Source organism: Triturus cristatus, chromosome 8, assembly GCF_964204655.1.
Source record: "Triturus cristatus chromosome 8, aTriCri1.1, whole genome shotgun sequence".
NCBI lineage: Eukaryota > Metazoa > Chordata > Amphibia > Caudata > Salamandridae > Triturus > Triturus cristatus.
In genome coordinates, this window is record NC_140591.1 from 1,113,014,997 (window position 1) to 1,113,041,695 (window position 26,699).

General features: G+C 43.7%; 1 protein-coding gene across 4 annotated transcripts in view; it reads left to right on the plus strand.

Annotated features, from left to right (window-relative positions):
* LOC146805453 (granulocyte-macrophage colony-stimulating factor receptor subunit alpha-like) overlaps positions 1 to 26,699 on the plus strand; it is a 331,580-nt gene that overhangs the window by 210,437 nt on the left and 94,444 nt on the right. For all 4 annotated transcript variants that reach the window (XM_085622681.1, XM_085622682.1, XM_085622683.1 and 1 more), the window contains one exon: positions 7,026 to 7,168. In XM_085622681.1, coding sequence (XP_085478807.1) covers positions 7,026 to 7,168 — 143 coding nt within the window. The remainder of the gene's footprint in view (positions 1 to 7,025; positions 7,169 to 26,699) is intronic.

The window sequence follows — 26,699 nt, forward strand, 5'->3', positions numbered from 1 at the left end:
CCCTTGAAAAGAAGCCAGCCCATGATCTAAGCCCAGGGGACTGGGTAAGGATAAAAGTCCACAGAAGAAGAAACTGTTTGGATCCCAGGTGGGAAAAACCAAGACAAGTCATCTTAACAACAACAACAGCTGTGAAGTGTGCTGGATTAAAGAACTGGATCCATGCAAGCCACACTTTGAGAATTCCAAATCCAGTCGACAGCAAAGAAAAGGAGTATTTTGATGAATCAGAATCCAGTACTGAGTCGAATGACGGAGAGCCAAAAGACAAAGAAAACCCTGAAAGGGGGGAAACAGAGCCGAGTCTAACTTTTGTCCCCAGAAGTAATTCCTTCAGGAGAGGGTTACAGATTTCTGATACCAGTTCAGACTCAGAGACAGAACAAAGAGCACACTCTTCCAGGAAAGAACAAGGGAAAAACAAAGAGAAGGACAGTGGAGAGACAATAAAAGAGATTCATGAGAAAGAAGTGCCAGATGAAAGATTGAGAGAAATTCCACCTGAAATAACACACTTAGATGAACAGGTGCCAGATACAGAGAGAGAGGGAAAGATTAATGCGGAAGACCCCCGAGGAGGTGTAGGGAACTCCAACATCCAGTTAGAAGCAGGGACAAGTAGTCAGCAGGAAGAATGCGTGCCGGAGATTCGAGGAGGGACAGAAGTAGGGAAAACAAAAGAAGTGGTGGAAAAAGAAACTGTTGAGAGTAAACAGCAAGTTGAAACAGAGTCAGAAGAAAGCGAAGATGAAGTACCAGAAGGCCGAGTTCTGCGAAAGAGAGCTTGGAGGACTGAAAAGAACGACAAAGGGAGTAAATTGAAAAGAGCTGCCAAGGACTACGTTTGGCCGAATAAAATAAAAAGATTGAGATATCGATTGACACGAGTAAATTCGCCAAGGGCTGAACAGTTGAATTAAGTAACGAGTCAGGAGAAATCGAAAGAAGAAGAAACAATTGTGGTTAAAGAAAGCAGAAGAACAAGGAAACCTAACCAGAAGTATAAATCACCGGAATGGACATATGTGGCCCTGCCTGAAGTAAAAGAAGAGGCGGATAGTCAAGGAAATCCAGAGGTCGTTGTACCGGAAGTGGTTGAGGAAGACTAAGAATCGGAAATCCTGAGAGTTATCTTGTCCGATATTGGAGAAGAAGCGGATGTTCAGGACATTCTGTATACTGAAAACGAAGGAAAAGTGAAAGATGATGAGATGCCAAACTGAATGAGACAAGAAAACTACTGATGGAAAGACAATAAAATACTGAAAAAGACAAAAACTGGTAGAACCACGTAGGTGCTTAGAGCCTTGGGTTAGAAAACTAGTTGTGAAGTAGAAGAGGCTAAGTCAAAAGACACGGTCCATTTTAGCAAAGATGGCAAACATAGATAGTAGCAAAGGTAGATGTACATTCTTTAGAAGATGGTGTAAAATGTGTTGTTGTTGTACAGGATTATTAATGCTTCTTTGGAGTATACTTGTTCTACTAATCTCATTCAAAGTTACTATAGATACATTAGAAGGACATAGTGATAACATAACTAATATAGGGAAGATTCAAAAGGTAGTTCCGGCTAGAATAGATAAAAACTATTTGCATAAAGACAGGTCTATAACAGATTTTTCTAATAATGTGTTTTCAAAAGTGTTGTATGTAAAAACAATGGACGTAAGGGATTGCTACGTATGTATGCAGTTACCTGCATCTGTATCTGAAGGAGTGACTTATCATCACCTTCCAGTAACATATGGAATAACATGTAGTGTAATAGCTAGTTTATTTTATCAAACAGGTAAATTAGAGTATTATTTTTCAGATGTAGATACTATATTTTCACAAGTACCGGCAATTAACAAACTAAACAAGGTAAAACCTGCAAAGGTATTAGGTGAATTTTTCTTAGAGACTAAAGAACTAACATTAGAATGCATATTTGGAAATAACTTGACTTGTAGTTTAAAGAAAGAGGAGAAGACATTTTTAGATACGGTTGACGAAAGGAGATTGAAAATGCAAAGAAAGGCTTCAAAAGGGATAGTGGAGAAAACAGTTTGGGATGTAGAAATGGAGAAACACTTGAAAGGGAAAACGAGTCCAACTATAGCTTTAGATTGGCCTCAGAAAGGGAAATTGGGTATTGGAAGGAATCAAACGGCATATGATAATTATTTTGTAGGGAATAGTGAGTGCCATGATACATACCGAATCATGGGAGGATGGGGATTTAAAGGTGGAAAAGATCCAGTTTTTCCAGGACTGTATTTCATTTGTGGGAACAGGGCATATTATCGTTTGCCAGACCATTGGTATGGCACATTTTATGTTGGCCTGGTTTTTCCAAAGATATTTCATATGGATAGAGGAGAAGATGGTGTACATAGTTTAGGTAGTTATTTAGCACGTAGTAAGAGAGAATCTTGGACAGAAATTGTGGGTGACATTTTTGGAGCACTGATACCCGCAGTGGGAATATCTCTGATTGCAAACAAAATTAGCAGACTTTCAACAGTAGTGGATCGCTTGTCAACAAGCACCGCTGGAGGATTCTTATTGGTAAATACTGAAATGGTTGCCATGCGTGCTATGGTAATGCAAAATCGACTTGCCCTTGATATTTAATTGGCAAAAGAGGGTGGAGTCTGTGGAATGCTGAAAGTTCAACATTGTTGTACTTACATTCCTGACGAAAGTAGAGATTTGAAAATTTATATTAAGAATATAACAGAATTGCATGACGAAATTGCACCTCTGGAGGTTGAAGGTGTTTGGGAGAAGATTGGAAAGAAACTATCAGCTATTAAAGATTTTGTAGTTAAACTAGGTAGTACATTTTTAGGTAAGATACTATTTCCATTAACATGTGTGATTTTCTTAGTACTAATAATTAGACTAGGATGTATTTGTCGTAGAAAGGATAAAAATCTGAAAAGATTAAAAAGAGAAAACTTAAGGAGAAAAGGTAAGAAACAAGAAAGAGAATTTGAAGAAATAGAATTGGAAGAAATTAAGGAGAGTATGTATAAAACAGCAAAAAGAGAAGAAACAGGGGAAACAGGGGAAACTGAAATATGAATAAAACAAGAAATCACTTTGAAATTCCATAAAAGGGGATACAAAAGTTTTGTTGGTGTGGTGATATAATCACCAAAGGGGGGATTGCTGGAGCGGGTAGTACAAAATATTGTATACCCCCCCCCCCCATTCTGCATGTTTAAATTAATCTGAATAATCAACTAATAATAATCTTATTAATTTGTTTGCAGTGGAAGACTTACCAATTATATTAACACAAGAATTACACGTGGGAATTGCACTTTGCATATCTAAACTAATTGTAAACTAACATATGTACGCATAATAATAGTAGAAAATTAGAATATTGCATGATATATGTTGCTTTTGTGATGTAATTGTAAGTTGCGCATCATTGAGTGAGTATAAACGCTTTGAATGTTGCTAATGTGCTAGATAATTACTCACACATAAGGGAATTAGTGAGGGTTTAACATTTTATTAGCCATTTCTATGTTTTAATTACGTTTTGTGTTTGTTTTGCTTAAGTTGACCATTTCGGCCTAATCCAAGATGGCTGAACGAAACGTATAACGTGACTGCTCCTGACACATGAGGTTCTGGGTGAAGTGCGCATGCATCACTGCGAGCAACAATAGCCTAGTCCTGACCCCAGGAAATGATGTTCTCGTCAAGGACACTCTCGGAGCTTCGCCAACGATAATACAATGAACTGTCTTAAAAACGGAACCAGCAAGTGCGATGACTTCATTTTGTGGACTATGTGAGAACTTTACCGCTTGACCCCATGTCCACCAATGAGGACTTTCTAAAACCCCAATCTTGATACATTTTGACATTAATTTCATTATAAAAGTAGGTAGGAAAAAGAACTAAAAAAACTCTCTTCTTTGACAAACTCGATTTGCTGATGGAGAGGACGGGGACACTGCTGGACAAATGAATCTTTGAGAGACTGATTTGCGGTCTGACTTTGATGAATTTTAAAGGTTTTTCCACGACTTGACTGACTTACAGGACGACTATTAGCCAGATTAGGTAAATATGATGTTCTCTGGTTTGGATGATGATTTCTAACAATTTGCAATTTTATTAGATAAACGATATTTGATTAATTGAATAATGTGTTGTGTCAATTATTTGAAGAAGGAGAACTAGGATAAAGAGTAGAGTATAGATAAATGAATTGTATTACCAAACTACAAAACAACTAAATGATTCATCTCCCAATGAGGGGAATATCACAAAGTTGGAGTTAATATAGTATTCAATGCATTAAGGGTTTTAGGTAAAGATATTCCTTTCATGTCAGCGTTTGGAAACTTATTCCTCTAGGGAAGCAGATCAATGAAGTATGAGTGTTGGTGTTATGGGCCCCACCAATGAATGTATTTGAGTGAATTTGTTATTGTGGTATTTGGTCTGTGACGTGACGAAGGGGGAATTTGATGTTCCACGCTGCAACAGTATTTCTCTGTTCTGGCGCATCCCTGCTGATTTGCAGAGATGCACCAGAAGTTGTAAATCTGCCCCTTAGTCGGAAAAAATGATAATATGAGATTACGACAAGTCAGGGCATTAGGACAAAGAATGTCAATCGTTATTAAGATGTGTATAAACAGGTATTGTCTTGCACTGCTATTAATCAGCTTTTTACCTCTGAGTTGTGGCAGGCTGGCATGTGGCCCCGCTTTCTATAATTTTTTCCGTTGTTAATATTTTTTTGTTCTGCTATTACACTGTCACTTTATTGCCTCTCATATTAGGAGTGGGGAAATGGAGGAAATGAGTCTCTCTCAAATGGGTTTGTACATTAATAATTTTAAGCTGATAATTTTAGATTAAGACGAGCTGTGGCTTAGGTGCAAAGAAGTTGTTATTTATTGCATAAAATTGTGACCGTGGGTCACGCCAAGATAAATGTGTGTACTGTACATTAAGCAATAAAAATAAAAAATTGTATTAGAAAAAAGAATATCTATGGGATAGCAAAGTGGATACAATGGCCCTGGTGACACTTTATCAAAGTGCCTTTGAAGGACTGGTAAGGCTAGAAAGCCTTCAAGGGTATTATTGGTCTTTGCAGCAGGCAGTTATTAATGATTGATTATTCCCAGTCACGGCAAACAGGACCTGATGGGCAAGAAGATTTACCTGCATGTGCTATAAGGTTTATAAATTAGATGAGATGCCCCTGGAACTACGATCAACACTTTGAGGAAACCACTTCCATGATTGAGTGCGAAGATAAATTATCGATTGAAATGCTGCTTGGGTGGATTCACCCCCACAAGAGAAAGGGAAGCGTGAGGGATTCAGAAGGTAAAATCCCATTGTGGTTTCTGCATTGAGAGAACTGTAGAATCATGGCCCACTGAAGACATGTAGGAAAGTTAAAGGTATATGAGCTTCACAAACATGAGTTTAATATATATTCACAGTTGAGGCATGTGTTAATGGGTTAATTGAACTTTGGGATAGTAACCGATGAGTAAATATAGATATTAGAATGCATCAAAATGTACACAAGTAATTGCATCATATTTCTTTATCAATGATTGAACCTTTTCTTTCACTTGAGTCACATCAGTCCATCAGAAATAAAAGTTCCACCTGGATACATCCAACATTACGTCATTGGCTCATTATTAGTAACATTCAAAAAAATATACAGTGAGTATGTGTTTCATCACATGAAACACCACTATTTCTAGACTAAACATACATTTCTTCTCAGTGATAAAAGCTGAATTTATATTTTCCAACTCCCCGAGATATTGAAATGTTCACTCTTCAGTCAGAGTGACATGCTTCAAAAAAACTAATCTGAAATGCAAAAGTTCCTAAGTGCATACAGTGATCATTCAAAGTAACTGGACATTTCTCTTACCATAAGTTTAATGTTCTGAGGTGACTGTATGGCATCACCATTTTCAAGATCTGAAACAGTAATATTTACCCCACCCTCATAAGCCGAGCCTGTGATAAGGATATCAATCAAACAATCCCATTTTTTAGGATGCACATATGGGACACACGTATCATGTTTCAAGTTTCTATTTGCCTTTGCAAGAACACGTAAAAATAATCAAATAGACATTCCAATACACGCCAAGGCCATCATTACAGTGACATGGAATAAAGGCCCGGATTCTATGCCGCTGGGGTTACAGATATCAGGGAAACATCCAGCATTTGCAATAAGGATTGCTTTTTTTTGCTGATGCTGATCAGCATCAGCAACAAGCACTGGCAAAGCTGAAAGGTTGGCCAACTCCTATTCAAGACGAGTCTAATTAGCTTTGCTAGTGCTTGTTGTTTCTCTGTCTGCCCTCATCAAAGTTACTTTGCCAATGTTGGTATCTCTTACCTGCATGACGTAAATTATAAACATGGCAAAAAAGAACATTTCTTTCTTGTTCTCTTAACAGACCTAAGAGGTCTGTTGATCATTTTCTGAATATCGAATATGAACTCAAAGAGCAAACTATGGCCCCGGTTCACAAAATGTATTCTAGAAGTAGGTATGTCCTGCTCCAGTGTTATGCATGATATATATATGAAATTCTAGAAGTAAAGCATGATATTTAGCCTTTGCATGAGTAACCAAGTTTCTCATGGAAATTACTCACAGAAAATGCTTGGGAATCAGTCAAGAACATTCAGGTGTAACTCACATCTAAGATAGGAGAAAAAAACTTTGGGAATCAGGGCCAAAGTTTTTACCTACAAAGACATTGCTTTCTGATAACAGCACTTTATCAATGTAAGCACTTTAAAAAAAATGTGAGCATTGCATGTTTATTTAGTAACTTTTTGATTTACATTGTTTTCATCATTTATCTCTTTATACTTATTTGTATAGTAAATTACATTTTAAGGCCATTGTGTACTTCAATGGCAGTCTATGATATTCTGAAATAAATCTACTTTTTCTTTAATTACACTAGTGAAGCATGTAAGCAAATATTTGACCAAATATTCTATTTCAGAACGGATGAATCCTCCCAGAAACATCACAGTGTTACCTGGGTCGGATACTCTGACACTAAAGTGGGAAACACCAAAAACCAATTATCCCGCCTCAGATGCGTGCTTTGAGTATGAATTCATCATAAAGAGCAAAGGCAATGTGGTAAGAGAATATCAGCACTCAGTGAATGATTTTCTGACGGATTAATCTTGTTTTTGTCTGTGCTTTTCAGCAGAAATGCACCATGAGTTGGATTGAAATCACTAGTGCATTTGTTTGCTAAAAGGTGCTAACAAGTTCTCCAGCCAGCCCACAACACTACTGAGCGGTGGGCAAGGCAAAGTTTCCATAAACTGGGTTAAATTCAACAGAATAAATTAAGTGCAGGTCTTCATTTCCACAAATATTCAAATTGTTGTATTTTTAACTCATAACACATAGTGAATCACATCCTATAAATTCACTAACCATGACCATGAATCCCCAAAAATCGTTTACTCCATGTAAAACGTGTCTGAATGCAGTCAATGGATGAAAAATTTTGGTTTTGAAAAATACTACAGAAATTACAATTTGTTCTAAATCACCATAAGAAAAAACATGGGCAAGAAGCATATTTTGTAAAGTATGTAGACGAGCTGATCATTTAAGAGAACTTTTGCAATATCCACTCTGGAGATGAACATAGCATTTACGATGGAATGAAAATCTCATGTAGAAAGAATGTTTCAATTTTAATATAACCATACTTTTACACATTTAATTCATGGCTTTGAAAATCAGCGGCGTTGGCTCAGGTAAGGGCAGTGGGGCGGGTTGGGGGGTGTCGCAGGGTGGGAGAGGGGGGAAGTCGACAGACGACGGAATAGGTATAATTAAATAAATAAATAATACCTATTTCGTTGTCTGTCGACTTCCTGCCTCACCCCGCATACCTGAACCGGCCGCCGCTGTCGAAAATATGAAGAAGAATCCAAAATTAACCCTAAAGAACAAACATGGGCTAATATCAACAGAGCATAAAAATGTAGACCAGGCGTTTTTGTAATGTGAGGTATGTGAGGAAGCAAACCAAACAGTTCCACTAATTCCTAATTTTTCAGGGACCCTCAGTGTCCCATATATAGTACCCAATAACTCTGCACCTTCAGGTTACTGATGACCCCAGTATTGGTAATTGTGGGGGGCTGTGTTACTGAGTACAAATCTGGAGCGCTCTGAGTTAGGTTATAGAAGGATATACATTTAGTGTGCTGTCTTGAAACCCAAATCTCCTTTTAGTGAGATACTCACATAATAAAGAAGTGTCTTTGAATGCACTTTGTTATATTTTAACAAATCTCCTTCAAAGATGGCTGCCATGAATGCAGGTGCATTAGTGGCAGTCACCTTTGCATCGGATTTGGTAAAGTAAAACAATAGCCATTTAATGATGCCTGCTGTGCATGTGTGCATATGCACTTGTGAAGTCAGACATTTTGAAATGGTCAAAAAACTATATTAAGGTGACTGCCTACTGATAGTATGACAGGAGGTGCAAAGTTAGCAGAGGTCTGGAGGACAAGGCGAGGTTGGGTGGTAGGTGGAAAGGGGGGAGTTAAAGAGGGTGGGCAGGGCCAGACTGGGAACCGAAACCAGACCTGGCAAAATGCTCGGCAGGCCCCGGGGGGTTGCTGCCAAGCTGTTTGCAAGGGCCAGTTTTGGGCGATTTTGTTACAGGGGGCCGATATTGCTGGCCCCCGGTAACAAAGACGGCCCCCCATGGGTCCCAAAATGGCCCCCAACTTGGCGGCCAACCGGGGAAACGCCCAGTGCCCGCTACAGCCAGTCCGGCCCTGAGGGTGGGATAGGAGAAGAGGGGAAGCAGAAAAAGAGGTATGGGAAATTGTCCCTCCCAAACACTCCAAAGCAAGGTTTAACATCAGCAGTGGAATAATATATTATTCAAACAAAACACTGTTGCACTGAAATGCTCGTAGGCGGGATGAACACAAGAATAGGGAGTAAAGCCATTTAAGCTGGAGCAGAGACGTGAGATGGGCATCAAAGCCATCCGATTTAGTGCAAGAGGCTGATCCAAAGCCCGCTCTAAATTATTTGCAATATATTAGAAACAATAGGACTTCAACAATCTGTCTGAGACCTACAAAATATTAAATGTTGATGAATAAATATTTTTGCATTGTTGACTGACCGTGTATCCCATTCTTAAAATTCTTTGCATTTGCTATAAAAAAAATCAAATCCTGAAATCAAAGTACTGAAATATCTGAATAGCTAAATAATAATTCCAGAGAATGTGATTTGCCATTCATCACACACAAATATGTACTTTTTAAATTTTGCATGCACCAGAACTCATTCAACTTTGAATCTTGAACGACATTCATCTTCATTGACTGTGTGAGATCCTTTATGGGCTACTGAGAGCATACCCCCTATATTTTCGGTACATTTTTCCCAGTGATCCAGCGCAAGACCGGGGAAAAAGAGAGAGAGCACATTTTTTACAACTTATCTTCCCCGCGTCGCAGACCCGACGTCACACTAGCTCATTCACACACGCACTCATTGGTGGGGCCCATAACACCAACACTCGCACGTCTCCACTCAGGAGGGATGATGAGATCAAGCGCTGGACATGAGGCGGAGTACCTTATTACCTATAGGGAAGAAAAGTTATTTTAAAGAAATATACATTAGCATCACCACCTATAGAATCCTGACCTTAAACATCAAGTCACTCCACCACTTGGTCGACGGACCAATTAGTTGGGCTGGTTGATGGTGATTTATAATCAGCTAAAACACATTTATGACTCAGAATCCTCTACTCTCTTCATTGAAAAACCACAAACTCGTAATTTCTGTTAATCAAATATTTGTTTATCTAAATATTGTTTGCAATAAATATTAGCATTTTGGTCAATCAAAGCACAATTCGCATGACATTTATATTTACCTATTCTTGCTATTTAGATTTTTCCTAATTCATTTGGCTCTGCATAACCGAATTTAGCCGTTAAATTGTCCAAATAAAGCAGGCCAAAGCTCCAAGTTCGAATGTTCTTTGCTCAGCACGTTACAGTCCCAAAGATCTCCAAAGGGCCAGAAATCGTGCAAGCATTTGTCATCGCCTGTGGGGTCGATAGGGGTGTGCAGTCATCGAAAACCGCAGAATACCAGCCCCTCCCTATTCTACTACCCTTTTTATAATGAAATTCTGGATAACATGAAACATTCTTAGGCTAAGAAGGAGTTGGAAACGTCCGATTTTATATTGCGTGAGGTTTCTCATGGATTTTGCTGGTTCACTTCCTCTATCCATGTTGCCCTTATGCAACATTGTAGATGTTTTGCTTATATGTCCCAACTGTTCAATTAGACCAGCTTTTACTGACTGAAGTTTGGCAGTCCTCCATGTTCCTATCCTTGACCAGGAACACTGTGACTTGGGGTCGCCTGGAGGTCTACGGAGCCATCCGAGTCTGCGCAGTAGGCATCACGCTCACAAGACGGTGGCCACTTCTGAACTCCATTTTGGATGCCATATTTTGGTAGGCCCAAATGCCAACTTAAGCAAAACGAACACAAAAGAGTAATTAATACAAAGAAATTAAGATTCTAATGTTAAACCCTCACTAATCCCTTTATGTTTTAGTATTTTCCTAGCTTTTAGCGACATTTAAAGCAATAATACTCATCCTTACGGTCCATAACGGGACCGCAAACATCACAAAAGCAACATAAATCATGCGATATCCTATTACCACATGTACTACTATTAATATGCGTACATAATTTAGTTATTAGAGTTATTCTGCCATGCAAATAGCAATAAGTCCCACATGTAATTGGTGTCTAATAAAAATGCAAATGGTTGATTATTATAACACATCAAACCGTTAGTCAAATTATAATATAAGTAGGCTATATAATTAGTATTTTCATGCAAAATAGAGGAGGTATACAACATTTTGCTTTACCTGCTCCATCACCAGCACAACGAGGAGTGGAACCTATTGACAACTGACTTCAGGTTGTACAAATTTGAATCCTTCAGGGCAAGCAAGTATGCTAATACAAACTTCTCTGTTGGGTGTTGTAGTGCTATCTTCAGTCCATTTAAATTGACAAGACATTCTATACAGAGACCCAATAGCCTCTTTGGTGGTAAAAGGTAGGGGGTTTACTGTGTTCAAGATCTATTTATGAGCAACCAAATATTGGTGTTGGAGAAGCTTTCATCTACACATTTCCCAAATCATCACTCTTAAATGGGCTTCTCTTAGTGGTGGTGTTGTTGGCAGTAATCAACCCGTGGAGACAGGTATATTTTAACTCAGTTTAGAAAGGGCTGCTGGAATTCACTGCACAGAGATCCCAGCACATCAAAAAACAGATATTCAGAAGAATCTACAAATAAAAAGCAGCACCATACCACCCGGATGTTGGAATTCTGCTTTGGCTGTCACTGAAGAGAGGGAGCACATTACTGTGCTTTTTCCACATGAACTTTAAGGACAGTGCCTCTCTTTGGAGTATTTGTGAAGTATGGACCAACAAGGTTGATGAGGGCCAGTCATTCATTTAGAATACTACCATCCTGATACTACCTACAAGAGTAGATGAGATTCTTGCCGCTGCTTTCCGGGGGTTAGTGCTAAGGAACAGCTTACCAGAAAAATATGGTGAAAGAACAGAAGACCACCATACTTACAGGAAACACCAGATGACTGAAATGTTCAAAAGGACATTAATTATTAGTCCAATGTTTACTATAAAGAGATAAGGGGCCAGATGTACAAAGCAATTTTGGGGTTGCAAAACCGTCAATTCACAAATTTGAAAGGCATATGAATTGCTATTCAGGAAGGGGCAGGTTAGGTCATCCCTTCTAAATAGCAATTCGTTATAGTATGTGTTTTGCGGCTCAAATCTGGTCGCAAACATTGATAAGTTACTGACTCCCAAGTTGGGTTGGGAAGGGCACCACTGCCAACTCTCAAACAAACTAAAAAAAACATTTCTTTTTAAAATGCAGCCCAGTTTCATTTAAGGTAAAAGGGCTGCATTTAAATAAAAGTTCACTTTATTTAAATGTGATCACAGTCATGGTGGTCTGCTGACCCCAGCGGGCCAAAATCCCTGTGATGGCATCCAATCATAGTGAGTTCCAATTTGCAAACAACTTCATGAATATGGATGAGGTAGGCCTGATAGCGACTCATTATGATTGGAAAGTGTGTGAACCAACCTGTTAGTACATAGGTTAGTTCGTGAAATTCTTTTTCAGTTGCAAAACATTGAAACACAATTTTGACCACCTTTTGCAAATTTGTGTGTGTGTGTGTGCGTGCGTGCGTGTGTGCGTGCGTGCGTGCATGCGTGCGTGTATGTGTGAGTGTGCGCACTCCTCATATGTAATTCCCTTCCCTGTTCACCAAATTGTCAAAAACTCTTCAAAAGAATTTCTTTATTCAAGGTCTGAAAGGAGAAATAGCAATGAAGATTCAAATAATATTTGGGGTAAGTCAGGCTTGCCTGAGCACCCCTTATTATTGGCTCTATTTACCAAACCTTTATCTGTTACAAACAACCCAGGCCTTACACTCGGGCTTAAGCGTGCTGTGAGAAGAGCTGGCTTCTCAAGATAAGACTCCATGCTGAACATATTGCTTTGTTTTATAAACTTACAAAAATATATGGTAAATATTGTTTCAATTCAATTCAAATACATGCCATTCAGTCTATATGAAGTAAACGCTAATAAAATGGAAGTTAATCTTTTTTGTGCCCTAAAATAAACGTTTCTTGATAAACTGTAAATTCTTTAACATGAAAGCTAAGATAGCTTGGCTTGAGAATTTTTTGTGATAACACAGACAGACCTTTAGCTCAATAAATAAATTAAGCTCTGAGCACAAACCCTACTGTTTATTGAAAGTAGAATTAACTTGTCAGCAAGATGGGCCAACAAATTATTGCTTATCCCTGACGACATCCAGTGATCTTTGGTTCACATGTTCGAAACCTGGCAAACCACACGCAGCCTTCCATCCGTGAGATGTTGATAGGTTCCGCACATTTACACTGCACATAACGACATCTGTCATTTACAATGCACAGAAATGAGAGGATTGCTGTATAAGAAACAATGCAATATCTGTAATTAAAATAGTGTTTTACCACAATTTTTGGATTTATACCAACATGAAATCTAAGAGATATCTTGGCTCAGCAGTTTTGAGTGCACGTAGACACTGTTATGATTGGAATTATGAACCTCTTCTTCAGAAACTCGTATATTGAACTGCAGGGTAACTGTCTATTGAGGGTACAAATAAATTATTTAATGTACTGCTTTGACACATTTTTTATTTTTATTAAAAATCTTTTTTTGCTCATTGAAAAGGAAATCTTGGGGGGGCGTGGTCTCGCAGCGCATGGAGTGAGACATGCACCAGGGGAGCTCCGGGCTGCCACTGCCATTTCAAAGCTAATATAACGGCACCGGAGGGCTACCCCCGATGATGTGCAGGACCCCGGAAGGGTCCGAGAGCAGCCTGCCCGCGTTCTTTGAGTCAGTGGTCCCGAGAGCTGTGCCGCGATCGAGAGGCCCACGGCCTGGGTACGCAGCCGCCATCTTCGATTGCCTGAATCCCCAAGGGCTTCAGGTTGAGTGTGTGGCCGCCTCCGCCGGGAGATCTGCAGCATTGAGTGAGCCACGCGCCGTCCCGGGTGGCGCTCGGGGTGACTTCCGAGGCGGAGGAGAGGAGGCTCGGAACCGGCGCCTGGAGGCACGAAGGTACGCGCATTTCAGGGGAAAGGCCTGAAACCGCCATCTTGGGGACTGGCAGACCTGGAGAGACGGCACACCGCACCCCTCCTGGGGCTCTCCACACTGCACTGGGGCATCAGAGGGGCCTTCCTGTAGCCGCTGAAGCTATCATACGGGCAGGAGAACGAATCGGAGGCATCCGTGAGGTTGGCGAACGTGGGGGCCATTGGCGTCGCACCGCGGCCTGGGGCCTACATGCACAGCCACCACTCCAGAATGCCTGATTCACCGGGAGCTGTAGGACCTCAAATGAGTCTACCGCTGCCTGTGCAATCCTGAAGGCTGAGGCGCCTCTCTGGGGGAAAGCACGTGACTGCCATCTTGGGGCCTGCTGGGCTGAAGAAGCCACGTAACCTGCCATATCTGAGGCGATACACCTATTGAGCCCTGCGGGGCAGACCCTCGAGAGGTATAGTGAGGAGCTGGACTCTGCCCGGGCTCAACCCCCAGGCAGAAGCTAAACTGACCGGTGCACTGGAGGTGGAGGAGACATTTCACGGCAAGCATAGACCCGACCAGCGGATAAGGGTCAATTGACGGAGCGGCGAACCTGAGGAGGGAGATCACGGAGGCCTTCTACACCACTAGGCCCCACGCCACCTGGGGACCCAGGCAATTTATGGAGCGGGAAGACGGAGCACACCATCGGTTGGCCCACTCGACTATGTGAATACTTGCGGGAACCTTGCTAACATGCCGGCCTGACATTCCAGCATTATACATGTTTTTTTGGAGGGTCGTTAACTACCTCATGCTACACTGTGTGCTCCTTGTCATCACCTCGCTTCAATATCACTAACAGGAGTCAGTAAAGAAATGAGGAAATACAACAAAAGACATGGCTTAGGGAGGAGGTGAAATCCCCTTGCGTGGCTGCTATATAAATCACACCTCTCTTCTTATGGTCCACAGCAAAGAGGCCAACAGGGCCACCGACACGGGGCAATAGTGTCACCTATCTAAACTACCTCACCGGGACACTTGTTACACAAGGACACTCGACTCCTGTCCTAACTGAGCTGACTGCTCCACTGCAAACAATCTCACATTGGCCCGTGGAGCACCCCGAACCTCCTGTTCTGTCTTCCTGACCCTGGTACATAGAGGGAGCACTGCTGACTAAAGGACATGCCATGCTCCAAGACAGGGAAAGACGCCACAGCAAATCTGAAAGATAATCCTGTTGTATCCCTGTGGAACAAAACTGGTCCTTTGGCTACTGTGTCCATGGGGTCCTCATCACAAGGATCCACAGACCCTCTTACCCAAGCATTTATGACCAACTTTTTGCACGAGATCAAATCCAAAATTAGTTCTCTTAAAACTGAATTTAAATCATGCGTTAAGGAACTCAAAAAAGACCTAACAGAAATTGGAGAGAGGGTGGACGATCTTGAAAAAACAATGGACACTCGCACGGAAGACCAGGAACACCTTTGACAATGACTAGCTCTCCTCGAGGAATAAAACATTGAACTTCAAATAATGCAGGAGGATTTGGAGAACAGAAGTAGGCGCAACAACCTCCGCCTTAGAAGCATACCCAAAGGGGCAGAGGGTTCGGATATAATGACATCTGTAGCGGAGCTCCTTCATGAGATCAGAGGAGATGAGGAGGCCTCCCCACCAGTGCTTGATAGGGCACATCGAGTGACTGCGCCCCCGGATGCTCGGAACTAGTCCCTGATATACTAACCAGAGTCCATTTCTCTATGGAGAAAGAGGCAATATTAAAAGCGGCCCGAAATAAAACTGAATTGGAATGCAAGGGATTTACTATTCAGCTCTTTCAGGATATCGCACCAGCTACTCTCCAGCATCGCAGAGACTTTAAACCAGTCACTGATAAGCTTCGCAAACTGGGCATCCAATACCAATGGGGACATCCTTTTGCTTTGATTTTCACATGGGAGGCAAAACGACGGGTGTTGCGCTCTCCTCAGGAGGCCAAACAACTGCTACAACTCTCAGAACCCTCCACGTTAGCCAGCTCCTCTCTTTCGACACCACCAGACAGAGAACCTGCACGGTCGCAGTGGACCAAAGCACTGACAGCGATGAGGGACTAGAAACAGGGGGCAATCCTCCTCCCAGGCCAAGCAAGATATTATCCAACATCTCCGCTCCATGGACGGCGAGAAGTCGCCCACTCCTTTGCAAGCGCTATCAGAATGATAGATATGTTGTGTATTTTTCTCCTGATAAATCCTTTCGAGCTGGCATTGAGCTTCTTTACACGGACATAATCTGCTCTTTTGCCTTGGTGGAAGCCAGGCAGCGGGCCGGCGGACCCCACCTGGTAAAGTGTTTGTTCCACGAGACTCACCCCACCCGACCCTATTCCTAAGAGAGTGACATCTCTGGAATGGACTGTGCCCTGTAGCCTTGACTGTTCTCAGACTGGAATAGGACTTGTAGGCCCAGTTGGCCCTTAATGGTTTTTAAACTTTTTCCTGTTTTTGCTTTTCTCCTTTTTTATTCCTTTTCTTCTGTTGGAGGGAGGGAGGGCTACTATGTCATGGCTGCACTGGCTTCCCGGCCTTGGATATTGAGATGCAAGACTGCTCCTAGTCCCTATGTGCTGGGGGGTGGGGTGTTGTCCTTTATCTCCATTCCTGGGGCTGAGTGGGAGGCCCGGGACTCACTCCCCACAACTCAACACTTCCAAGCAGACACATACACTAGATATTCGCGATGACTTCTGTTCCCTGCCTGAAGATCCTCTCCCTTAATGTGAAGGGCCTTAATGCACCTAATAAACGCCGTCAGATTTGGTGCTATCTGTTGCAACATGGCCTGGACATTATCTCTCTTGAGGGAAGACACCCACCGTATGACTCATCCTAAATATCCACTCCAATGTTGGGCATCTGCACCTACGAAAATGGCTGGGGTGGCGATACTCTGTAGAGCAGGAATCACTCAAGGTGCTGCACGAGCAGTGAAGAGTAGAGAGGGTAGCTATATTAAACTTGTTGTACACATTGGGACACAAACTTTTACCCTTCTTAACATCTATGCATCTAACCAAGCACAAGACCTCTTTATCAAGGACCTCTTAAAAGAGCAGATATCACAAGACGAACACCAACTTATCTTACGGGCGACTTCAATTTAGCATTGGATGCAATGCTTTATCGGAGTGCCAGCACCTTTCAAGGGACTGGGGCCATATTCGCCTCTTTGAAAAGAGCGTTCAGTGACTTGAGGTTAATAGATGCTTGGCGCCATCACTCTCCTGATACACGAGACTACTCGTATTATTCGCATGGACACCAATCTTACTCTCGCATAGATTATCTGTTCATCTCCCACTCCCTAGTGCGAAATGTGGTGTAGGCATCTATGTCTCATATTTCAATCTCAGACCATGCAAATCTGGAACTGCTGTTGCAAAACCACACACATTCCACACGACGCACAGCCCGCTGGCGCCTCCCCCCACATATTCTGCGTGATCCAGTATATGTAGTCGAAGTCAGAGAAGCAATTACGACATACTTTGCACCTAATGACCTCCCAGAAATCCCATTCCCAGTCGTATGGAATGCTTTTAAAGCAACAATCAGGGGTCTAATAATATCCATAGCGATAGCGCGCACTCGAGAAGCTCGTCTGGTTGAAGACAAACTGACTAAGGACATTAAGACCTGTTAGACCTGGCACCTTGGCGTGAGTCTCCCTTCCACTTTTTGTTGCTGTGCCTCATGTGTTTTGCTGGTGTTAGATGCTCAGAGCACTGTGCCACTGCCAACCAGTGCCACAGTGCCAGTGCTCCCTGTATATGTTGGTTGGATTCCATTATTGGCTTATTTGGTTTACTGTCAGACCCCAGTAAAGTGCACCAGGAGTGCCCAGGGCTTGTAAATCCAAATGCTGATAGTGGGCTTGCATCACTGGTTGTGCCACCCACAGAAGCAGCCTTGTAAAATGTGTCTAAGGTCCGCCATTGCAGAACCTGCGTGCAGTGTGGTACTGTCATGCTGAATGGGCAAGTGCACCCACTTACTAGTCCCTAAACCTTCCCTTTACTTCATGTGAGTCACCCCTATGGAAGGCCCAAGGGCAGGGTGCATTGTAAGCATAAGGCAGGACAAGCCCTGATGTGTGTGGCATGTCCTAATAGTGAATTTCAGCCATTTTCGTTTTTCACTATTGCAAGGCTACCTGTTCCCATAGGCCAGAATGGGCTGTTAGAATTGTTACATTCTATGATCCTAACAGACCCAGGGAACATGGTAGAAATTCGAGTTTAGTATGCCTGAACTCAGAATTATAAAATATATCTTTTAGTAAAGTTTATTTTAATATTCTGTGTTTGCAAATACCACTTTTAGAAAGCTGGTATTTGCTTGCCTAACCATTTCAGCCCGCCTCTGCTATGATGTGTATCTGCTGTCTGGTTTCTGTGAGTGACAGGGCTGGGGGATTCCAGAGGGCAGGGCTAGGTAGCCTGGTGGTGAATAGAGAGATTTACATCCAGATGGGTGGGAGGAGTGCACCTGGACTCTGAATAGGGCTGTGTTCTGCCACCACAATGCTGGCTCCACCTCCTGTGGAGCGTCTGATGTCTCTGCCCTGCACCCTGAATGGAAAGTCAGAGACATGTCAACAAAGTGCTCAGGAACTGGTTCTGGCTGGGCAAAGGCCCCTCTACCCCAGAGGAACAAAGGAATTAGGGGTATAAGTATTGGGACCCTGCTCCCAAGAAATTAGATCCTGCTTGATAAGAAGAAACCTCTGCCCGAGGAGAAGTAACTGGGAAAGCTGTAAGGAGGAGTATTGTCCCTGACCTGGGGGATTGGCCTGCAGTGGTTGCCTTGCTGCTGAAGGAGAGGAGAAAGACTACAAAAAGACTTTGCTTCAACTTGTGCTTAAAGATCTCCAAGGGCTTGTGAGTGAGCTTGCCCCCTGAACGAAGTCCCAGGACCAGTGGACTTCATCCGCCTCGCAATCCGCTGCTAGAAACTCTGTTTTTAGGATTTGCCGAGGCCGGGATCTGTGTGCGCCTCGTACCTCCAATTCGTGTCCAGCAACGCACCGTCCCCGCCTGTCCGCCTCAGTCAACGTGTCCTACGATCTGCAGATCGCACCGTGACTGGCCGACTTCGCCGCGTACCAACGCTTCGCTTCATCGAGTCATCTTGGTTGGTACGACTCGCAACCTGCCGCTGAAGTTCAAGGCTGCCGCTCGCATCAAAAGGGGGAGTACGCACCGTACATCCGCCTCCCACCGCAGCCAGAGACTGAAAGCCGCGGCTCCTACTGTACGGCTCGTACGCCGCATCGTAAAGTGAACGCTCGAGTCCAGGACCATCCGCCTCGCTCCCCGCGGCCCCCGCTCTACGCCTCGCACCGACGACTGCACCGAGCCGGGGCTCGCACCGTAAAAGGGCCGACAACGCTCTGGAACACCTTCGTTTTACACCGCCTTATCCGTGCCGGACTCATTGAATTAAGGTACTGTGTACAACTCGCCCTGCATTTATGTGCGCATTGGACCGGAGCATCCGCTGCGCCTGTTTGACTCTTTCTGGGCATTTTCATCACCCTGAGAGCCGGACAAAGGGTACGAGTCACACAGAACTCTAAAACCAAGCATTTTAACAAGAACTCTTCATTGCTAACAGTATTATGGTCATTTTTGTCGTTGGTTGGTCTTGTGCTAAGTCTTTAAATAAAAGATAACTATTTTTTATATAAATCTAGTGTGTTGTCCATTTGTGGTGTTGTCACTGAGTTACTGTATATGTTCACAAATGCTTAACCTATAACGCCTCTGAAATAAGTCTTGTGTGCTCATGCCAAGCTACCTAGAGGGTGAGCAGGGGTTATTTTAAGAGGGTGACCCCCTTATCCTGACTAGAGGAGAGGGTCCCTGCTTGTCACAAACACCTACCTATGCCAACCAGAGACCCCCAAATCTAACAAGACCCTTGAGAAACTAGCTCAAGAGACACCCCTAGCCATTAATAAATTATGCTTGGCCATGCTTTGGGCCAGTTAAGAGCACACAATCAATCAATCAATCAATCACAAGATTTGTAAAGCGCACTACCTACCCGCGAGGGTCTCGAGGCGCTGAGGGAGAGGAGGGGGGGGTTGCCGCTACTGGTCGAATAGCCAGGTCTTGAGTCGTCTCCTGAAGGTCAGCATGTCTTGGGTCTGTCGTAGGTTGAGGGGAAGGGTGTTCCAGGTCTTGGTGGTGCTGTGGGAGAAGGATCTGCCTCCGGTGGTGGTTCTCCGGATGCGTGGGACGGTGGCCAGGGAGAGGTCGGCGGAGCGGAGGTGACAGTTGGGAACGTAGAAGGAGAGTCGACTGTTGAGGTAGGCTGGGCTGGTCTTGTGGAGTGCCTTGTGTGCGTGGATCAGGAGTTTGAAGGAGATTCCCTTGTTGACGGGGAGCCAGTGCAGGTTTTTCAGGTGGGGGGTGATGTGGCTGTGGCGTGGAATGTCGAGGATCAGGCGTGCAGAGGCGTTTTGGATTCTTTGCAGTCGTTTGATGTGCTTGGTCGGGGCTCCTGCGTAGAGGGTGTTTCCGTAGTCGAGTCTGCTGCTGACGAGGGCCTGGGTGACAGTTCTTCTTGTGTCTGTCGGGATCCACCTGTAGATCTTGCGGAGCATGCGGAGGGTGTTGAAGCAGGAGGAGGAAACTGCGTTGACTTGCTTGGTCATGGTGAGCGTTGAGTCGAGGATGACTCCCAGGTTGCGTGCGTGGTCGGTTGGTGTCGGGGGTGCCCCTAGTGATGAGGGACACCAGGAGTCGTCCCAGGCTGATGGGTTGGAGCCGAGGATGAGGATCTCCATCTTCTCTGTGTTCAGCTTAAGTTGGCTGCACTTCATCCAGTCGGTGACGGCTTTCATTCCTTCGTGGAGGTTGGATTTGGTGGTGAGGGGGTCCTTGGTGAGGGAGAGGATCAGTTGAGTGTCGTCGGCATAGGAGATTATGTTGAGGTCGTGCTGTCGGGCGATGCGTGCGAGTGGAGCCATGTAGATGTTGAACAGTATCGGGCTGAGGGAAGATCCCTGGGGTACGCCGCAGATGATCTCGGAGGCTTCGGATCGGAATGGGGGAGGCGGACGCTCTGGGTTCTGCCAGAGAGGAAGGAGGTGGTCCAATCCAGGGCCTTGTCTCGGATCCCTGCGCCATGGAGGCATGTGCATAGTGTGGGGTGGCAGACAGTGTCGAAGGTGGCGGAGAGGTCCAGGAGGATGAGGGCCGCCGTCTCGCCGTTGTCCAGCAGGATACTGATGTCGTCTGTGGCGGCGATGAGGGCGGTCTCAGTGCTGTGGTTGCTGCGGAATCCTGACTGGGAGGGGTCCAGGATGCTGTTATCTTCGAGGTAGGGGGTGAGCTGTCTGTTGACCATCTTCTCGATTACCTTAGCTGGGAATGGAAGCAGGGAGATGGGCCGGAAGTTCTTGTGGTCGCTCGGGTCCGCCTTGGGTTTTTTGAGTAGGGCGTTGATCTCGGCGTGTTTCCAAGTCTCTGGGAAGGTCGCGATCTCGAAGGAGAGGTTGATGACGTTGCGCAGGTGGGGTGCGATGGAGCTGCCGGCTTTGTTGAAGATGTGGTGTGGAAAAGGGTCTGATGGGGAGCCGGAGTGGATTGTGCCCATGGTCTTGATTGTGTCCTTGGTGTTCACGTTGACCAAGGCTGTCAGGGGGTAATGGTCGATGGGGTGCAGCGGGTCTGATGTGTCGGGCCTGTTGGGTTTGTCCGGGAGTCGAAGCTGTCATGGATATCAGCAATCTTGCGGTGAAAGAAGGTGGCGAGGGAATCACACAGGGCTTGCGTCGGCGAGATGTCGTTGGTGTTGGAGCTGGGGTTGGAGAGTTCCTTCAAGATGCTGAAGAGCTCCTTGCTGTTGTGTGCGTTGTTGTCGAGGCGGTCTTTGAAGCAGGTCCTCTTGGCGGATCTGATGAGGTGATGGTGGTTGCGGATGGGGTTTTGTGGGCTGTGCGGCTGTCCGGCGTCTTCTCGCTGTGCCACAGAACCAGCAAGGCAGAGCGAGAATTAATGGCATTAAAGCAGCAGTGTTAAGATGGGGGGGACAAGGTGGGAACAATATTAGCTTGCCGATTACGGAAGAGGACAGCGAAGGCACACATTGCAAAAATTAAAATCATGGACGACAAGTGAGCCACAACTGAAACAACTAAACTAGCAGCCTTCCATGATTATTACACTACTCTGTATACACAGGAGAACTCCCACCAACACCAGATACAGACACTGCTGGATGACTACAAGTGGACTCCAATAGACGAGCAACATGCACAGCTCCACGAGGAGCCCTTCTCACTGGACGAACTTACACATGCACTCAAAGACCTATCACTAGGCAAAACCCCGGGCCCCGATGGCATACCGGTTTATTTCTACCACACATTTATCCCACAAATGCAAGACCACTTGCTTCGCCTTTTCAATTCATTCATGGATAATACCGGTCCATCAGCATCTATGGCCATGGCTGAAATAGTACTCCTTCCCAAGCCAGATAAGGACGTTACATTATGCTCCTCGTAGCATCCTATTGCACTTCTTAATACAGATTTAAAGATATACAGTAAAATCCTAGCTAAACGTTTGGAGCCACATATGCCGGGGCTCATCAAGCTAGACCATGTTGGCTTTATTCGGCATCGCCAGGACACTGACAGTGTGCGATGGATATAGCACCTGGTAGAAAAGGTGAACCAGTGGGACATCCCCGTCTGCCTGCTGTCACTGGACGCGGAAAAGGCATTCGATCGAGTGGACTGGGAATTCTTAAAGGCAGAATTACTGAAAATTGGATTGGGACCTATAATGATCGCTAGGGTAATGGCACCATATACCTCTCCCCAAACTCAAGTTAGAGTCCACAGCCAACTCACGAACCCCATACACATACATAGAGGTATTAGGCAGGGGTGTCCACTGTCCCCCTTGCTTTTTGCGCTCATGGTGGAGCCTCTTGCCATAGCAATACACCAGTTGGATGCTATCAGAGGCATCACTCTTGGAGGAGTGGACCACAAAATAGCGCTATTTGCTGATGATCTTCACCTTACCCTATTGAAACCACATACCTCACTTCCAGCCCTTCATACTCTACTACGAACCTTTGAAATAGCATCAGGCTTTAAAATTAATCATAGCAAATCTTGGGCCCTAAACCTTACAGTTCCCACAACAGATATCCCGGCACTTCAATCCCTGGTCCCGTATCAATGGGCTAAACACTCAATCAGATACCTTGGGCACAACCTAACTTCCACAGTGCGCACATGGGCACAGGCAAACTGGCAAGAATACAAAAAATCTATCATGGAAGATTTGAGAACATGGAAGTCCTTGCCAATATCATGGTTGGGACGCTTTAACGCAGTTAAGATGTCGGTGCTGCCAAAATACTATATTTATTTCAAACACTACCCACATCAATACCACAAGGCCAAATTATGCATTTACAAAGTGAACTCACCACCTTTATTTGGGGGGGGAGAAGACCACGCTTCTCCAATAAATTACTTATGTTTCCACGTGCTAGGGGAGGGTTGGCATGTCCCAATCTGCTGGAATATTATTGGGCATCACACCTACGCTACATATCAGAATGGGTGGTGTGAGAAAGTGAGAAAATCTGGTTCCATATGGACAGAGCTGTGGCATGAAGACCCCTGTGGGATCTTGTGTGGCCTCCAAGAGGGGCCCGGTCATGCAGTGCATATATGGATAAACCTACAAAACCAGTATTGGAAGTTTGGGATAAAATTGCTCTTTCTAAAGGCCTCACTTCTTTCCCTTCCCCTAATACTCCTATTGCACGTAATCTAAACTTCCCACCAGCACCGCAGCCCCATTCCTTTTCAGCATGGGCAGAGGGTGAGTGCCGGATAATTAAAGATCTCTTTGAGGGAGATTCCTTCAAGACTTTTGAGCAGTGCAGACAGGAATTCCACCTCCCTGAAGTCGCGAGATGGCAATATCTTCAACTCAGACACTGGCTACATACATCATCTACTATCCAAGGGGCAACTCGGCTCTTCACACCATTTGAGTCGTTGGTCCGCTCATATGACGGATCTAGAGGATTGATACCCGCACATATCAAGTACTCCAACCCTCCTCCCAGGTCACACCACATACCTACCAGTTGTATTCGCAATCCATTAGTACAGATGAAATCAACCCTAAGCAATGGGAACAGCTTTGGCGGGACATACCAAAAGTTTTTAAAAACAAGTCCCAGAGGGAGACTGCTCATAAAGTCATGACACAATGGTATTACACTCCTCAAAAGTTCCACAAAATATTTCCTAACACCTCGCCCACTTGCTGGCGCTGCAAGAGTGCAATTGGGGCTTTCCTCCACATTTGGTGGCTTTGTCCGTTGTTGACCACCTATTGGAAGGAGATTCTTAGCCATATTAAAAAAGTGATTGGCTACTCCATACCTTAGACCCCAATGGTAATCATTTTGGGTCTTAAACCTACGACTCTCATTGCCATGACACAAGCAGACTGGTGTATAACATCACACATGCTCGGCACAGCCAAACAGATAATAGCAGTGCATTGGAAGAGGGCAGACACTCCCCCAGTAGCTTTATGGTTCACCCGTTTGTGGCACACCATGGCAGTGGAACTTCTCACAGCAAGGATAGCCCCCGTAAGAACAAGTTTTCTAGCACATTGCAGCCATTGATAGATTATTTTTCTAAAATAGAATAGGACTGCTCCCAGCCACCAAAACTTCGGGCCTTACATCTCTTTGAGGATGCCCTCCTCCCCTCATGTGCTGAAGAACTTTGGGGCTAGAACAGAGCACACTCTTAACCTGCTTGGTATATAGCTCCCATCACACCCATCAAAGCGAGTTCCCATCCCCTCCTCCTTCCTCTCCCCTGCTCTAGGGGCCTTTTGTCTTTCTAGACTAGTATATAGCTTCTGTATCAAACCAATCAATTTAGGCATTTGGTTTAAAAGTTTTAGACCACATACAGTTTGCTCATTACTTACCAACAGTGTGGAATGTGGTATTGTCAAATTGACCAGACACAGAACAAATGTAAATGTTGGATAACAATGCTGTGATCGATTGGACTTTTTTGATTGGCCTTCTCTCTCTCCCCCCTCCTTTTTATGTTAATTACTGTCTTTTATAATACAATTTCAATAAAAAGATTTGAAAGGAAAAGTAAATTTTTCGGTTGGGCAAACAGCAGTATAAGAACGCAGTCTCTTGTAAAGGGTGAGTAATTTAAATCCCTACTGCAATGCCCATCGTCCATGAATGGCCGTCATTAAGATTGAAACAATTAGACTGGTTACACAATAATGTGGTTGGTGATACAACTATCAAATTACCATGAGACTTCCTTAAATTTAGCATTCCGTGCTATTCAAGAAATATCCATTTCAAGACTCCTACTGATAATGACTAATGTTCTTGAGTGCAACAAGCTATTTTAAGATCCCTCAATGGGATCTTCAAATTCTCAATGGGTTTGGCATAATCTGTTGGCAATTCCAGTCTTTTCAGAAAATTTTGGTTTATCGTGGAAAATTTCTGAATAGATGAATATTAGTCAGCCGTTGTAACTTCTGAGCAAATATGGGGGCATATTATCAAGAACGGCGTTACAATTATCGCCGCTTTAGCGGCAGAAAACTGCAGCTAAAGCGGCGATAATGGGCTTGATAATATGCCCTTGAGAATTCCCATAGAAGCCCATGTTCTGGTGTCAACATGGGCTTCTATTGGAATTCTCTGTGGCATATTATCAAGCCCATTATCGCCGCTTTAGCGGCAGTTTTCTGCCGCTAAAGCCGCGATAATTCTAACGCCGTGCTTGATAATATGCCCCATGAGCTTGAGGGGCATATTATCAAGAAACGGCGTTAAAATTATCGCCGCTTTAGCAGCAGAAAACTGCCGCTAAAGCGGCGATAACGGGCTAGATAATATGCCCTTGAGAATTCCCATGGAAGCCGATGTTCTGGTGTCAACATGGGCTTCTATTGGAATTCTCTGCGGCATAATATCAAGCCCATTATCGTCGCTTTAGCGGCAGTTTTCTGCCGCTAAAGCGGTGATAATGTTAACGCCGTGCTTGATAATATGCCCCTTAATTCCTTATTTGTCAAAATCCACCAAAATATCCACTTACAAATATTACACTTTTATTGGTAAACTAGAGATATTTAAACATATAAGGCTGTCTTACCCCACCTCTTCAAACCAAACCAAACGGTTAAGTTTTCAACTTCACTTTGAGAAACAAGTAGGTCAGCTTACATTTTTTTTAGAATAGGTTTCCTTTGGACATTGCTCTAGATACTTTTATGAGTAGATCACAAAAGCAATATGTTTTATTTATCACCTGTTTTCGAATTTAGATACATTTATTAAAATCGTATTTTCTGTGATTATTTAAAAGTACAGTTCATAAAGTCTTCTGCTTTCCTTCTGAAAGTTACTAAAATATACCATAGTAGGACACATGTAAGTGTAGGTATTCTGATTTAATTCCTAAAATCTAAATGAACACGATGCATGTGCTACTTGTATTTCACATTTGAGCTTTGTTTAATTATGATCCCTTGTGGACAGTGATCTGCATTTTAGTACCGTGCTACTCGCCGAAAAGCGCTTCAGTGCTTCTTCAGGGGTAATAAGCGATATATAATTCAATTACAGGTCCAGCAATAATTTTTCTTGGCTACCATCTTTTGATGGTTCTTTGCATTCTCCTATACTTATGTAGAGGAAAAACATTCTGCAGCCTATTATGCTCATACTAACAGAACGTGGCATTACATTTTTTTCTGAATTTATTTAACATGCACAAATTCTAAAT